This window comes from Eutrigla gurnardus (assembly GCF_963514095.1).
Source record: "Eutrigla gurnardus genome assembly, chromosome: 1".
NCBI lineage: Eukaryota > Metazoa > Chordata > Actinopteri > Perciformes > Triglidae > Eutrigla > Eutrigla gurnardus.
In genome coordinates this window covers 35179714-35196252 of record NC_139915.1, presented here as the reverse complement: position 1 = coordinate 35196252, position 16539 = coordinate 35179714, and the positions used below count along the sequence as shown (strand labels likewise).

The 16539-nt window shown below is 46.9% G+C and overlaps 1 protein-coding gene across 1 annotated transcript in view; it reads left to right on the top strand.

Annotated features, from left to right (window-relative positions):
* ppfia1 (PTPRF interacting protein alpha 1) overlaps positions 1 to 16539 on the top strand; it is a 42793-nt gene that overhangs the window by 17581 nt on the left and 8673 nt on the right. The window contains exons 6-21 of the mRNA XM_084012488.1: positions 9 to 473; positions 1093 to 1176; positions 1472 to 1603; positions 1679 to 1741; positions 1859 to 1938; positions 2275 to 2425; positions 3413 to 3636; positions 4954 to 5185; positions 9685 to 9714; positions 10992 to 11116; positions 12060 to 12232; positions 12315 to 12408; positions 13289 to 13300; positions 14441 to 14522; positions 14612 to 14812; positions 15535 to 15597. Coding sequence (XP_083868614.1) covers positions 9 to 473; positions 1093 to 1176; positions 1472 to 1603; positions 1679 to 1741; positions 1859 to 1938; positions 2275 to 2425; positions 3413 to 3636; positions 4954 to 5185; positions 9685 to 9714; positions 10992 to 11116; positions 12060 to 12232; positions 12315 to 12408; positions 13289 to 13300; positions 14441 to 14522; positions 14612 to 14812; positions 15535 to 15597 — 2211 coding nt within the window. The remainder of the gene's footprint in view (positions 1 to 8; positions 474 to 1092; positions 1177 to 1471; positions 1604 to 1678; positions 1742 to 1858; positions 1939 to 2274; positions 2426 to 3412; positions 3637 to 4953; positions 5186 to 9684; positions 9715 to 10991; positions 11117 to 12059; positions 12233 to 12314; positions 12409 to 13288; positions 13301 to 14440; positions 14523 to 14611; positions 14813 to 15534; positions 15598 to 16539) is intronic.

The following is a 16539-nucleotide window of genomic DNA, read 5'->3' as shown; positions in this document are numbered from 1 at the left end:
CCTGTCAGCAGTCCACCTGTACACCTATCTACCTGTACACCTGTACACCTATCTACCTCTACACCTGTCAGCAGTCCACCTGTACACCTATCTACCTGTACACCTATCTACCTCTACACCTGTCAGCAGTCCACCTGTACACCTATCTACCTGCACACCTGTCAGCAGCCCACCTGTACACCTGTCAGCATTCCACCTGTACACCTATCTACCTGTACACCTGTACACCTATCTACCTGTACACCTGTCAGCAGTCCACCTGTACACCTATCTACCTGTACACCTATCTACCTCTACACCTGTCAGCAGTCCACCTGTACACCTATCTACCTGTACACCTGTACACCTATCTACCTCTACACCTGTCAGCAGTCCACCTGTACACCTATCTACCTGTACACCGGTCAGCAGTCCACCTGTACACCTATCTACCTGTACACCGGTCAGCAGTCCACCTGTACACCTATCCACCTGTACACCTGCCTACTTGTCCACCCCTCTGCTTTCCTGTCAACTCTTCTGTTTCACTTAGATTCCTGAAAGAGATCATTAAAGTGTTGATCACTGATCAGACGCCTTTTGGAAAATCCCAAACGTTCACAGAATCTCTTTTATGGCAAGTGAAGTGAAAGAAATATGATTTAACAAAAGTGATTGTGAGCGAAGCACACATGTGATGGTCCCAGAGCTGTTACATCACTTCCTCTTACATCCACCAACCAGGAAGGAAGCTGTTGTTTATGTTGCTGCAAATATCCACAGGGATCTATTTTAGGAGATTCGGCTCCTGTTTTTAATCCATTTATAGTTGTGAGTCTTTGTCTTGGACAACATGCTGCTGAACCTACACAAGTTCACCAGGAAGAAGGTCCTCTGTTCATCTATTTATAATAAACAACTTATAATAGTGTTCATATTTTATAGAAATGTTACTTTTCCTTTGTTCATTTGATTTAATTGAATTTACTTTCCCTCTACAATTTAAACTAATATGTGTACTTTCTACTACTACCATTTCAAAACAGGCTCTTTGTGCTCTGAGAGGATTCAATATACGGAGATTAATTATTTGTATTTAATTTTGATTTGTAGGCAGAGGAACGCCATGGCAACGTGGAGGAGAGCCTGAGGCAGCTGGAGGCCCAGCTGGAGGAGAAGAACCAGGAGCTGATCAGGGTGAGGAAGAGGAGGAACTCACGCCGAGTAAACGCGAAGCACCGCGGTTTTCTGTGTCTATTTTATCCACGGCTGAATCTGGCGGGAAAACACACAGATACACTGCTATGAACATATTATTTATGATATACATGAGCTAATTCTGGTAAATGATAACAACGTCAACAGCCAGGCTACGTGCACACACACAACAGTTTAAATCCTCCTACGACGGCGTTTCTCCTCACAGCTGTACTTTTATGGAAACCGCCTTAACGTCTACGTTTTCTAAAATGCCGACTTCCTGCTCTTTCAGGCACGGCAGCGAGAAAAGATGAACGAGGAGCACAACAAGCGTCTGTCGGAGACGGTGGACAAGCTCCTCTCCGAGTCCAACGAGAGACTCCAGCTCCACCTCAAAGAGAGGATGTCTGCTCTGGAGGATAAGGTGATGCATTGATACTTGTTCAGCTCAGTCACCCTTTGCTCGCCGTCCCTTTAACTTCTTCCCGTCTCCTGTCAGAACGCCTTGATCAGGGAACTGGAACACACCAAGAAGCTGATCGAGGACTCTCACCACGAGAAGGTGAGGCGTCGTCTCCCGAGCACCCGCCCATTCTCCCCCACGCATGCATCGGTCGACACACATCATAACCACGAGAAGCACGTTCACCACGCTGTTGTAAAATGTCCTCTCCTACAGGAGCAGCTCCTGATCCAGATCGAGACCATGAGGGCCGAGAACGAGCAGGGACGGAGCAGGAGCAACTCCTTACTACACGGGTAAGTTAACGAGGTGGACTCTACAGTATCAGGCCACCAACGACAGAGGGGGGGCAATATCATCATCATTATGTGGTTCCGCTAACACTGGATGTTTGCTGTTGCTATGACAACAAGTGAAAGCTGCCGCTAGCATCTTAGCCAAACTGCCCTGATCAATAAATGCACATAAGATGACATCTAAGCACCGTAACGAGGCGTTGGGATGGATTCATTAGAAACATGCATGGACATTCGTGGGTTGTTTGCATCGTAATAAATTCCTCTGAATACTGCCCCTCTCGGCTCCGGTCACGGTCATACGCCTTCTTTACATTGTTGGTTTGTTTTGTGCAGACGGTCTCAGCTGGGCAGCACCCCAGACTTCAGGTATCCGGTCTCGGCTTCCTCCATGATGGACAGTAACTCGGACCATTACGGCAGCGCCCTGGTGCTGAGGCGGCCTCAGAAGGGCCGGATGGCGGCGCTCCGCGACGAGCCGTCCAAGGTGAGCTCCCGGCTGCTGGTCGGCTTATCGATTACACACGATGCTCGTATAGAATTAGAGCTACGTGATTACTGAGCTTCATATTTTCCTCCGTTGATGTTGAAGGAAATTCACCAGGTAGTAGACGGTCGGTTTCGACTCGCTTTTCAGCAAATGTCACTTTTTTTTTTCTCTGGTCAATTTGGATAACATGGTGATCGCGGGTTACGTGGTTGTTTACTGTCGTCTTATTGGCTGAGAGCAGCCGTGTCCGGAGGCATTGTGTTCCCTTCAAATTCCTCCCCCCTTCATAAGTCGATGAATCTGCTGTTTTTGATGCCTCTTTGATGTAATGACTCATTTCCATTAAACTTAGGAGCACACGACATTTAACAGGATATAATTGAAATAAATGAATGAAGAATTAACTGATTAGACTTTGGTGGTCAAAGGTCAAGGTCATTGTGATGTGATATCTCAGGACGCCTGGACGGAATTGGCTGGAAAACAAATACTATAATACTTATAGAAAAAGATCAAGCTCCACTAATATTATAACTGTATTTTTGTACGACTATTCATTGTTTAGACACAAACAGCTGCACAGCATTTGGATTAACTTAAAGTTAACTTGTTAGTGTTTCCTCTACGTGACTCGGGCCAACACTTTGACATTTATACAGCATAAACGCTGACTCATCACAAATATAAATGACGTGTTTGTTTGTATCTTAAAGTAGCGGATAGTGAAAAGTACCAAAGTTTTTGGTTTGTTTTCCGTGTTTCTATCGTGTGCCTTTCCCTTCCTCTCCCTTCTGAGTTGTTTTTGATGACTTTCTTCTTCTCCGTCTTCTTGTGTTTGCTTCCTCTCTGGACATCAGCGACATGTAAGAAAAAACAACCGTAACAGTTACACGTGGTGCATGACTGCTGACAAATACTCATGTATCCGTCCCTGTTCACTCTCGGTATCCCCCCCCCCTTGTTGTCGTGAATGACTGGATCCAGGTGCAGACGTTGAACGAGCAGGAGTGGGAGCGCATGCAGCAGGCCAACGTGCTGGCCAACGTGGCCCAGGCCTTCGAGAGCGACATGGATGCCTCGGACATTGAGGATGACCGAGAGACGATATTCAGCTCGGTGGACCTGCTGTCGCCTGGCGGCCAGGCCGACGCCCAGACCCTCGCCTTAATGCTGCAGGAGCAGCTGGACGCCATCAACAACGAAATCAGGTACCGGCGCCCCGAGCCCTGCCTCGTCAAAATGTCTGCTGCATGGGAATAAAAATGTGTTCTCATTGGTCATGTGACTGGTGGCAATTGTTGTACGTTGCTATGGTGACAACGCACATAAGTGAGAAGTGTATTCGCAGCCCGCTGCTAGGTTGGTGGTTGGCTAGGTTGGTGGTTGGTAGGTTCCCTAGGTAGCTAGGTTGGTGATTGACTAGGTAGCTAGGTTGGTGATTTACTAGGTAGCTTGGTAGCTGGTTGACTAGGTAGCTTGGTAGCTGGTTGGCTAGGTAGCTAGGTTGCTGGTTGGCTAGGTTGGTGGTTGGCTAGGTAGCTAGGTTGGTGGTTGGCTAGGTAGCTAGGTTGATGGTTGGCTGGGTAGCTAGGTTGGTGGTTGGTGGTTGACTAGGTTGGTGGTTGACTAGGTAGCTAGGTTGGTGGTTGGCTAGGTAGCTAGGTTGCTGGTTGACTAGGTAGCTAGGTTGGTGGTTGACTAGGTAGCTAGGTTGGTGGTTGACTAGGTAGCTAGGTTGGTGGTTGACTAGGTAGCTAGGTTGGTGGTTGGCTAGGTAGCTAGGTTGGTGGTTGGCTAGGTAGCTAGGTTGGTGGTTGGTAGGTTCCCTAGGTAGCTAGGTTGGTAGGTTCCCTAGGTAGCTAGGTTGGTAGGTTCCCTAGGTAGCTAGGTTGGTGGTTGGCTAGGTAGCTAGGTTGGTGGTTGGTAGGTTCCCTAGGTAGCTAGGTTGGTAGGTTCCCTAGGTAGCTAGGTTGGTGGTTGACTAGGTAGCTAGGTTGGTGGTTGACTAGGTAGCTAGGTTGCTGGTTGACTAGGTAGCTAGGTTGCTGGTTGACTAGGTAGCTAGGTTGGTGGTTTGCTAGGTTGGTGGTTGGCTAGGTAGCTAGGTTGCTGGTTGGCTAGGTTGGTGGTTGGTGGTTGACTAGGTAGCTAGGTTGCTGGTTGACTAGGTAGCTAGGTTGCTGGTTGACTAGGTAGCTAGGTTGCTGGTTGGCTAGGTTGGTGGTTGGTGGTTGACTAGGTAGCTAGGTTGCTGGTTGACTAGGTAGCTAGGTTGCTGGTTGACTAGGTAGCTAGGTTGCTGGTTGGCTAGGTTGGTGGTTGGTGGTTGACTAGGTAGCTAGGTTGGCTACAGGAAGTGCTAATTCCACAACACTCATAAAATGAGCTGAAGAGCAGCTTCCGACTCCACTGCTAGGTGTGCTACTCTAAATGGGAGTGGCTACAGCGGTTTGCGACGGTACACCTGAAAATGGCTGCCCCTCAGAACCATGCTGTGTTTGAACTTCCCCCTCTCCTTGCTGCAGAATGATCCAGGAGGAGAAGGAGAGCACGGCCATCCGGGCGGAGGAGATCGAGTGCCGGGTGGGCAGCGGCGACAGCCTGGGCGGACGTTTCCGCTCCATGAGCTCCATCCCGCCGTCACTGTGCGCCGGCTCCTCGTTGGGCGGATCCCCCCCGGGCTCCGGCCACTCCACGCCCAGACGCATCCCCCGCAGCCCCAACAGAGAGCTGGACCGCATGGGGGTCATGACCTTGGTAAAACCTCCTTTGATTTCCAACTCTCCTGTGTAGAAACGCCTCACTCAGCCTCAGGAAAACATTACTTTCTTTCTGTCACAAGTCCAAATAGGTCTGTGTACTAATTGAATGTGTTTTGATGTTCTTCCATACATGTTTAACACCGTCTCCCCTCCTCCGTGTGGTTGGTGTACTAATATTTAGCGTGAGAGGATGTTAACTGTGTGTATATGTAACTGCTCCTTGTTCGTAGCATTATTGCTACGACCCCTACATCATCCAGAGCTCCCTCTCCCAGCAGACAGTCACTTACCTGCCCTACGGTGCCACTGGCTTCAGCCCCCCCCCTCGGGCCTCTAGCTATGCACCGTACTTCCAGGTACCTGCCCCCCCCCACCCCCACCCCCGGGTGGGTGCAGCCTGCCGCTTCCTCTCCGCTTCGTTTTCCGTTTCCAAACAGACGGGTTGGGCCGATAGAAGATGAGTTACAGATGTGATCGTCTCTAGAGCCCGACTGATTTACTGTTAATGGTTAGCAGAGAGAGAATAAAATACCACGGTGAATAATAAAATATAAGATAGAATACATTTTAAAACGAGAACTAAATAATCTGGATGGGCTTCCCTTTTTAGTTTTTACTCCATAATATCAGAATCTGCCCCACATCATTTCCACAATTCACAAGATTATTATATCTATATTTAATTGGCTTTGTTTCCTCTCCCGCACGCCGAGCTCTTAACAGGACACTTTGTCTTCCATTTTGTTTGAAACCCAATGTTTGCTCCGAGAACAATCGTGATGCCGCATTTTGTCATGAAAAATAACTTTGCGAGACTAGTAACCAAAATATGACTGGAAGCGGTTGTATCATGTTAGTGGAGCAATAACCCAAAGAACGAAACCCCAGGTGATTAATCTTGTATCAATATTCTACATCCATGTGAATATGTGAACAATGCGTTTTAGACCTGTGGTGCCTCTTTATGAGTTAGGGTCAGTTCAGCTAACAGGCCGCCGCTCACCTCGTTTGTTTGAAGTCGTGGATAAAAACTAAACTACGTCATCGTGCGACGGCCTGATGGAGCAGGACAGAGTCGTTTTTAATTCAACAAGTATTCCAGTGGAAAGCTGAATGTTCTGCTGAGAGCGAGGAATTGAAACGGAAGATTTAATATCAGAACTGTAGCGAGTTACAATGTGCCGATTCCTCAATGAGAAGACACCAGGAAAAGGAAAGGAACATTTTGGGTGATTTTGAGTAAATTTCCTCTTCCTGTTTCCCTTTTTATAGCTCACTAATCTCTCCCTGGCCTCGGTGTGTCAGTTGAGGAAAGGAAATGAGTGATTAGTTATTCTCCGCCTGGGGGCGAGAGAGCCCACCGTAGAAATGTGGCACGCTGATGGTTTGTTTGCTCTGCTGATGCCAGGCCTGTGAGGAATGCAGCAGGGGAAGGACCCCCCCCCCCCCCCCCCCCTCCTTTAGGTGCTCAGTGGAAAATATGAGTAGAAGAGCTCCATAACTCACATAACGCAGAACCAGGAACCAGGTCTTAAACCAGAGCAACCTTTCACACGTGTTAAACCACTGGAGCATTTGTGTTTATGCATATCACTCAGAGAGGAGGCGGGGCTTCCCCTCCACGTAGACTACAACCAGGTCTCCTCCACGTAGACCCCCAACCAGGTCTCCTCCACGTAGACCCCCAACCAGGTCTCCTCCACGTAGACTACAACCAGGTCCCCTCCACGTAGACTACAACCAGGTCCCCTCCACGTAGACTACAACCAGGTCTCCTCCACGTAGACCCCCAACCAGGTCTCCTCCACGTAGACCCCCTACCCACTATCCCTGCTTTGTACATGTTGAAGTCTCAGATCCACCAGTAAACCAGACCCCGTCCTGTCTGGGTTCATGACATCATCATGACATCATCCAGTGGTGCTCGGTGGATTTCACCAAGCTGGACTCTCTGGATCCAGTAAGACCCACGCGGGCTGGTTCACCACAGCTGGAGGACCCAGAATCAAGTATTGATCTGTGATTTAATATCAATAACCAGATGAAAAGGATGCTGAAATAACTCCATCATGATGGTGATCAGTAAAAAGTGCTGAGTCATGCTTTGTTAGGTCTGTCTGCAGACAGTCTCTGGTTCCTCCACATAGTCTGGTCTGGTCTCTGAACTAATGTGGGCTACTATCTAGACCTCTGGGGGACCACAGACAGTCTCTGGTTCCTCCACATAGTCTGGTCTCTGGACTAATGTGAGCTACTATGTAGACCTCTGGGGGACCACAGACAGTCTCTGGTTCCTCACATAGTCTGGTCTCTGGACTAATGTGAGCTACTATCTAGACCTCTGGGGGACCACAGACAGTCTCTGGTTCCTCACATAGTCTGGTCTCTGGACTAATGTGAGCTACTATCTAGACCTCTGGGGCATCACAGACAGTCTCTGGCTCCTCCACATAGTCTGGTCTGATTATCGGCGCCGATATTCAGCATTTTGACGCAAATCGGCATCGGCCTTTTTCTTTAATCCGACGGCCGATAAGAGATCAATTTAAAACTGGGTTATTTTGGCTCTGATGGAGCCGCGCCTCTCTGTCTGCAGCCACTACTCTGTCTCCAGCATTGTCCCACCCACAGCACCATCTGATTGGTTACACACAGAGCCATGGCATGGGTAACAGCCAATCAGCAGTGAAAGCTGTGCATGCTCAGTGCTGCTCACACACGCGGCGGCGAGGAGAAAAAGTTTCGCCGAGTGGAGAAGCTGCGGAGGGCAGATATACGTTTCGAAGATAAGTTAACGCAGCAGACTCTCCTGAAATTGTAATAAACATCCCAGTCCTTTACAACTCACAACTACTAGTAACGTTACCATGAGCCCAAAACACAAACATAAGCGGCAGCTCTGCTCGCTCGCAGTCCCTCCAGAGGTGTCTGTTAACTGAGACCCATTGTAGCGTATACACTACAAAAGATCATGTTGTCTTTAGAGCGTCATAACTCCGTAATGGTTTGCGCTAGAAACATGCGGTTTGTTTCCTCTTAAACTAGAGAAACGGGGCTAAATAACGGTACCCTGCTTCCCCATGTGAGCGATTTATTTCTGACAACAAAACAAATGCGTAAAGTTGTAAAATATCTGACTAGATGTCTCCTCGTCTCCGTGGCGCATTTCTCCGTTTTGTTTATGTATATCGTCGATCACTTCTCATCCGCCATCTTGCTAGTGACGTATAGAGTCACGTTTATGTCTCGGACACTCCTATTGGCTCCCGTAGCGGCTTTTACAGCCAATCGGAAAGCCTGATTTACGCTTGGCCGTGAGTTGTTGTGTTTGCCCAAACGGGAGACACGGAGGAGTTCAAAGCAGAGCAAATGACGGTCAAAAAGTTACTGTAGTGAAAGAGAAAGTTAAATACATAAATGGCACAGAAGAAGTACACTATATACACACATATTTAGGGCAGGGAGAGGAAAGGACCATTGCTGGCAAAACAAAACGCCCATGGACACTACTCAAAATAATATCCATATTTCATAGACAGAAGCAGCTTATTATTATTATATTATTATTAATATTATTATATTATACATGTTGCAATTCTGAAAAGCTGTTTAATAAACATATGCTTAAAGGCATTTAAAAGAAGTTAAGTGTTGGTGTTTGTATTATTAAAAATTTTTACACCAGTATTTTCACTTTTACTGCAAATGAATATCGGCTCCGAATATCGGTTATCGGCCTCCTTGACTACTAATAATCGGTATCGGTATCGGCCCTGAAAAAACCATATCGGTCTATCTCTACTCTGGGGGACCACAGACAGTCTCTGGTTCCTCCACATAGTCTGGTCTCTGGACTAATGTGGGCTACTATCTAGACCTCTGGGGGACCACAGACAGTCTCTGGTTTCAGTTTCCTGGAGCTGGGCTGCACTTCATGTGTTTATACCTTGATCCTGCATTCAGGTCTAGACTGTAGGAGGCAACAATCTGGTTTCCGGTGCAGTATTGACGGAGCGCGTTCTACCGGGCCGTGGTTGATTCAGGTAAACGGTCCGTGTGGAGAGCAGAAGAGGCAGAACGCGTCGTCTGAAATCCGATCCGACTCCGCCGGCTGTCGTCTGACAATAACTTTAGATTTTTATTGGTTTAAAATTAGCTTGTTAGCTGGAACTGGTGGAACAACCCGGTCCTACAGGTCCAGTAAACAATGAGCCTGCTGGCTCCACCAGACCCCTCAAGGTCCCTGGATGCTTCACTCTGGTCTGGGAGATCTGGCTGCACCCCCCCCCCCCCCCCGTGTTGCTGTGTTGCCGTGTCTGCTGTTGCCGTGCTTTACCTCTCCTGTTCACGATGCCGACGTTCCTCTGCTCTCTGAACTGTGTTCCACTTGATCTCTGGTTCTGATTTCCTGCTCTGGTGTGATGGTGATCCGCCGCCGCCTGTCGTACGTCTCACTAACTGCTTCTCTCCTCTCCTTTTTTTGCCATGCTTCAGCCTAGTGACCTGCGCAAGCACCGCAGGAAGGTAAACTAGAGACCCCCCCCCCCCCCCCCCCCATCCCACAACCAAAGACCCAAAGAGGGATCCACAACGTTCAGCTTTAGTGTCTTCATCCAGCAAACATAAACATCCTCTCAACATTCTCAAAGTCCTCATCCTTACAATCAATCAAATCATTAGACTCCCGTTGTCCTCACCTTTTATAGTGTGGACGTTTTTAATACATTTAATACATAATCTTGAGCTGAAACAATTAGTTGATTAAAGGAAAATGTATTTGCAACAACTTTGATAACTCATACATTGATAACTGATTAAGTTTGAATTATTTAAAAAAAAAAAGCTCCACATTTGCTGTTTTTTTAAATGTGAGAATGTGCTTGATTATTACTAAATGTAATTACTTTGGGTTTTAAAAAAAGTTGCTCAGATTTCCTTTAAAAACTGCCATGAAATGAAATATTTTCCACTTTCACAGAGTTGAATATTTAAACAAACATCCATCCCTGTCATAACTACCAAATATTCATCCATATTCATAATTTTATTTAAATGCCAGTGTTTTTATTTACCTAGTCTGTAATATGTCGATGATTAACAACAAAATAGATTTTGATGCATTGCAGCAAACACTGCAGCGCTCCATAACGCAGCAGCGCTGCCCCCTAGTGGACAGCAGCAGAATAGCACGTAATAGCCCCACAGCGGTGGACATGATAGAGAATGGCTCCACCTGGCGGACAATAGTAGAAACTACAGGTCCTGGTTCCAGATTGAAAGTTTACTTATTAATAATGAATATTAGAGGATTAATCTGTTGAAACTTTAGGACCCTGATGTTATTACAAATCTACGTTCTTGCAAATCTAACATGACGTTAATAAATAGGTAATTTAGAAGCGAGTGGTAAACAGGTGTGAGGTCACGGGTCAGATGGGATGTTTCACCCATGTTGCTTATATTATAATAACACAGGTTTGCTCTGATTGTTGAATAGACTCCATGTCATCCGTCATATCCTTTCCTGCTCATTCCTGATTCATCACTTCTTCATTTTTGCCGTCACAATGGATTTTTTAAATAGTTTTTTTGTGACATTGTGAAAGCAGCAGTAGAGCTACATATATTCTGGCTGTAGTGTATTATATCCATGTTGATATTTAGTGTATATATGGATCACCTCTGGTTTGGTGTTTAAATAAATGTAACTTTAACGAAGCAGCTGTCTGCTCTGCTGCAGCTGGATGCTTTTAATGAACTCGGCCACATCTCCCTCTTTAACGCACGTCTCTTTAACGCAGTCGGCTCAGGACGACAAGGCCACCATCCGATGTGAGACGTCGCCGCCCACCACGCCACGCTCCATGCGCCTCAACAGGGAGGCGGGGCACGCCGCCAGCCACGAGGACATCAGAGACATCCGAGGGTAAGACCTGCACCCAACCGTTTGTCTTTTACTACTCCATCTAATTGTGTCTTTTATTCAGCCGTTTGAATCTCTTTAACGAGGCGAGACGGCAGCTTCACCACAACACAGATAGCAGACTTAAGAGGAAGTTGAAACGCAACATAAAATTTAACGTAAAAGAGACGACGGACTTAAATCAAACCAGCTGATTGCATCAAAGACTTTTCATTCAGCGCTCAAATGATCTGCAATCCTGTTTTTTGATCGGCTTCAGGGTTGGTACGGGTGCTGGAAATCCTTGAAAACTTGAATGTTAGTGTGGTGTTTCCAAGATTTGAAAAGTGCTTGGATGTAGACTAAAGGTCTTGAAATGTGTGTTGTATGTGATGACATCTATGATAGAACAGAGAAAAGAAGATCTCCATATCTGAGGGACTGAAAACAGCATTTTCTGACATTTCTTTATGAAAAATGCCTTTTGATGATGAACAGATGATGAAAATAGTTGGTGATTATATTTCTGTGGATCTGTTAGTGGAATTAGTTTTCCTTTCATTTGTGGTCCTTCTGTAAAAAGCTGTCTCCAAACATCATGTTGGTTGTTTAGAGGACAATAACATCTCATTTAATGTGATGAACAAGTGACAGAATAAGTAGACTGAATACTGACCATTGGATTGGTACAAATATGGAGTTTACCACAGCTGGAAGGGGCTGGAAAAGCATGGAAATGCACCTTGAAGTGCTTGGAAAGTGCTTGAATGTGACTCTGGAGAAGGTGGAGGAGCCCTGAAGCTTGCATGCTTATAATGTAGTTTAACATGTCTGATAACTTGAGAAGGAGCAGCTTCTGGGGATGGAGATCATTAGGTTGCAGCTACAAACAGGGAGGCGTTCATGTCGTGTGGGTTCAAACAGATAAATGTGAACGTTTGGACTCATTCACCCTTCGGTGTTGCAGGCTGAGCGGCCTGCAGGACGGCCAGGGTAGCGACCCCAGCAGCAGCAACAGCAGCCAAGACTCCCTCAACAAAGCCGCCAAGAAGAAGAGCATCAAGTCGTCCATCGGACGCCTCTTTGGGAAGAAGGAGAAGGGCCGACCCAGCGTTCCCGGGAAGGACTCCCCCAGCCAAGGTGGGACGCCAGACGGCCAGGTGTCTCTGTAAACGTGGAAGGAGCTCTTGTCCCTGAACCCGGTGTGTTTCTGGTTTTTCAGCTGGCACTCCGGAGGCAGAGAGCTCTCCTAAGGACGGCTTAGGGATGGGAACCCTGGGAGGCCCCGCGGAGAAGAACAGGAAGCTGCAGAAGAAGTAGGTGTCCACTTTCAAGATCCCACGACTAAACAGGATTAATTACACAACCGTCAGAGTGCCAAATCACGTCATACTGCCCATCGTTATCAGCTGATATCCAGTGAAAATGTGTGAGTCACAAATCAGTGTAGAAATCAGCACCAGACCTGATTTCACATTTATTTTCCTCGGATATGAAATACAACATTGATATAAAATACATCAAACAAATAATAAAAACAGTGATTTAGGTACGTATGATGCTTCAAGCTGATGTCACATCTACGTTTTCAAACGTCACCTTGTGGAGTGGAAAAGAAGACAATATTCAGTTGTTTCCACAGCAATATCAAGTAGATATTAGAGAGTACATTATGACCTTCTAACCAACACTAAGCAGCTTTTTATTTATCATTTAAACCACTAATAACATAAAATGTGTAGTTTTTATGCAAATAATCACTGTAATCTTAGAGCTTTGTTTATCAGCTGATATAACAAAAAACCCATTAATATTAGCTTTTTTTCTATCCGATCCGGGTCATGTGATGTGTTGCACCCCCACGCCTATAACCGGTGTACCTTTCTCCAACAATGAGTGTGTACGGGGTCTGGATGCTCCTGGTCCAGGTCTAGCTCACATGTCACCCTCCTGCCAAGCTGGCTCACGCTCGCCTCTATGCGCTCACCCTCCTGCCATCCTCCCACATCGCAGGCGTCTCCCACAACCACTTTATGTTTTTCCCCTTCATATGTGCAGACATGTTGCAAACACGCCAATGTTTTTTGTTTTCATGCAGCTCTTAGAATCCGCTCATTCTTTCTCTTTTATTGTTTTTGTCACCCACCCACCCACCCTCCTTTTTTTTTTATCATCCCCTTCTCATTCCATGTGTAGTCCAAAGACGGGGTAAGTTGGTTCATCTTGCTTCTTTTTTGCTTTGCCTTCCCTCCTTTTCCACACTCCACCAGTTACTGAGGATCCTGAAACCTGTCTGTCCCTCTGAACGTCCGACGGCTGCTGCTCTCCACAGACGGGCTTTACTAACACGAATGTGTGTGTTTGTGTGTGCTGCCTTTTAGAGAGTGACACGTGTTCCTCCTGCAGTTCTCCTCTCACTTCATAGACTCCAACGCAGTCGCTGCCGATTGAAGCTAATATCTGTTCATCTTTTTATTCCTTCAACCTTTGTTTTAACATAGAAACACATTGAGGTCGAGATTGTAAAATAATAAGAGAGACATATTCGTTAAATGATAAAGGCCTTAAAGCAAATAAAAACTAAAACAAGCAGCAGGTGAGAGTGAAGATTTCCTTAAGAATAAAACGGAGAGTTTAAGATTATTCTGTTATTCCAGGTTGCAACGTTAATCCAGTCATTTGAGTGAGTTTGATAAATAAGTTTAAAACCAGTAAAGACCTTTTCAAAATAAAAGCCCGTGTCTGTCAGCCCTTACAGAGCAAACTATCAGAACTATCACCAGTAATAAAGCGTGTATAAAACACCTCCATCCAGGACGGATGAGAGCAGTGAAATGTGGCCCACAGCTCCATCTAGTGGCCACTTTAAAGCACCCCTAGTGAACCTGGACCGTCTCGTTCTTCCATGACAAACGGTGAATGTGCATGAAGTGGATGTACGGAGTCCAGAAGGTTTTCCTGCCCTGAGTTCTTCCCTCTGTGCATGCTGGGTCGTAGCGAGATGCATCCGTGCCCGAGTTCCTTCTCTTAAGTGGACTCTCCAAGCACTGGTTCTGGGAGAAAACCCTCAATCCTGAATCCAGCCGCCTCCCGGGACCCGGTCTTGTTGAAACCTGGATAGCAGAGGCTTGAATGCTTGTTTAAATAACGCCGTGAGAGGTTTTCCAGACTGTTTGAATCCTCCTGGGTTTCCTTGTTTTCTCTCAAACTCCTGCTGTCTGTTTCGAGTCTGCATGTCAGCTGATGTCTCTGAGTTTCTGTTGTAAAGGTGAACTTGGGAGTTTCTGGTTGTGTGTGTGTGTGTGTGTGTGTGTGTGTGTTGGCTTTAATGTGTGTTTTGTGTCCCAGGCATGAGCTGCTGGAGGAGGCTCGCATGCAGGGCCTCCCCTTCGCCCAGTGGGACGGCCCGACCGTCGTGGTCTGGCTGGAGGTACGACGCTTCATGTGGAAATAAAAAACCAAGCAGCGGCGTGTTGTTTTTATCAGCGCTGACTAACCTGTCGTTGTCTCCCTCGTCAGCTGTGGGTGGGCATGCCGGCCTGGTACGTAGCGGCGTGCCGCGCCAACGTGAAGAGCGGCGCCATCATGTCGGCGCTGTCGGACACGGAGATCCAACGGGAGATCGGCATCAGCAACCCGCTGCACCGCCTGAAGCTCCGCCTCGCCATCCAGGAGATCATGTCCCTCACCAGCCCCTCGGCCCCGCCCACCTCCAGAACGGTACTGGCCCGTCGGGTCGACCTCACCGACACCAAACGCACACCTCGTACTAATGATGGCGCTCCACGCATCCGTTTTTATTGCACTAACGTTTTAACTGCACTAATGTTCCACGGCGTCTCGGGACCACTGTAGGGAAAAACTGGGCGGAGAGAGGGGGCAACACTCGGAGAACAAAGTTTATAAAGTGGTCAATGTGTGAGTTTATTACAGTGGTAACAACCGGCATCTATGCTAGCTAACTTCCCATGAACGTTTATTTTTCTAATTAATACATCACAGCGTGTGACAGCGCCTCGTTAAGGTGCTTAGGGTGATGATGTTGATGCTTATAAACTGGTCTGTAAATAGTCTTATCGGTGTTAATTGATCGGGGCGGTTGGGCTAAGATGCTAGCAGTAGCTTTCACTTGTTGTCATAGCAACGGCAAACACCCAGTGTTAGCGGAACCCAGCAACTTGTTTATATCGGCTGTATATATTTATAGACTCACATATTTGCCACATTTTCCCTGAATATTGCCCCCTATATATGTTTTCCTACAGTGGCTTTAATACGCCGTCGTACTAATGGGATCAAACTGGTTTCCATTTTAAATCCTTTTGCTAACAGTGATCTCTCTCTCTCTCTCTGTCATCAATCTTCCCTCTTCACACTTCTCTCATTGTGATTGGACGGGGTGGTGGTGATGGGTGGGGGGGGGGGGGTCGTCGTATGATCAGACCACAGGAAACGTTTGGGTCACACATGAAGAAATGGAAAGTTTGGCAGCCACGCCTCCCACGGTTAGTCTCCCCTGATTGGCCGGATACTGGTGGCGTCTTTTTTTTTTTTTTCTGTGGTGACCGTCGGGGGCTCGTTCCAAGTTGCCCGTAGCAACCGGACCTTTATCTTAACATGCATGTGTTTAATATTTGACAACTATTGATCCGGCGTCACGAGTCTCACTGGGCAACTTGGAACAAGTTCCTTCTGCTAGTTAGTGATCGTTCCTTTCCTCCGTGTTTCCTCCGTGTTTCCTCCGTGTTTCCTATGTGTTTCCTCCGTGTTTCCTCCGTGTTTCCTATGTGTTTCCTCCGTGTTTCCTCCGTGTTTCCTCTGTTTCCTCCGTGTTTCCTCTGTGTTTCCTCCGTGTTTCCTCCGTGTTTCCTATGTGTTTCCTCCGTGTTTCCTCCGTGTTTCCTCCGTGTTTCCTCCGTGTTTCCTCTGTTTCCTCCGTGTTTCCTCTGTGTTTCCTCCGTGTTTCCTCTGTTTCCTCCGTGTTTCCTCTGTGTTTCCTCCGTGTTTCCTCTGTTTCCTCCGTGTTTCCTCTGTGTTTCCTCCGTGTTTCCTCTGTTTCCTCCGTGTTTCCTCCGTGTTATCGTTAGAAAAACTACTAGTTGTACTGCAGTTTTCTACGTGTGATTAAATGGCGTTTGTTGTGTCTGAACTGGCTGAATCAGCATGAAGGACTCCCACTGTCCCCCCGTTACCCGCTCTGTTTAGTTCTTAACGTAGATGCTTCTTGATCAATGTACAGAGAGGCTAAGTCCCGCCCCTTCCTGTGTCCCCATGGGACTTTTATTTTGAAAATAAAAATGAGTACGGTAGTCATCGGTGAGAGAATGCGACTTTCTTGCCCTGCAAAAAGATCGCCGTTAACTAACGTACACATTATTTCCCAAATAATAAATTGTCCCGTGGAGAACACTTGAAGGGGCGGGGCTTAGACTCTCTTTTAGGGAATC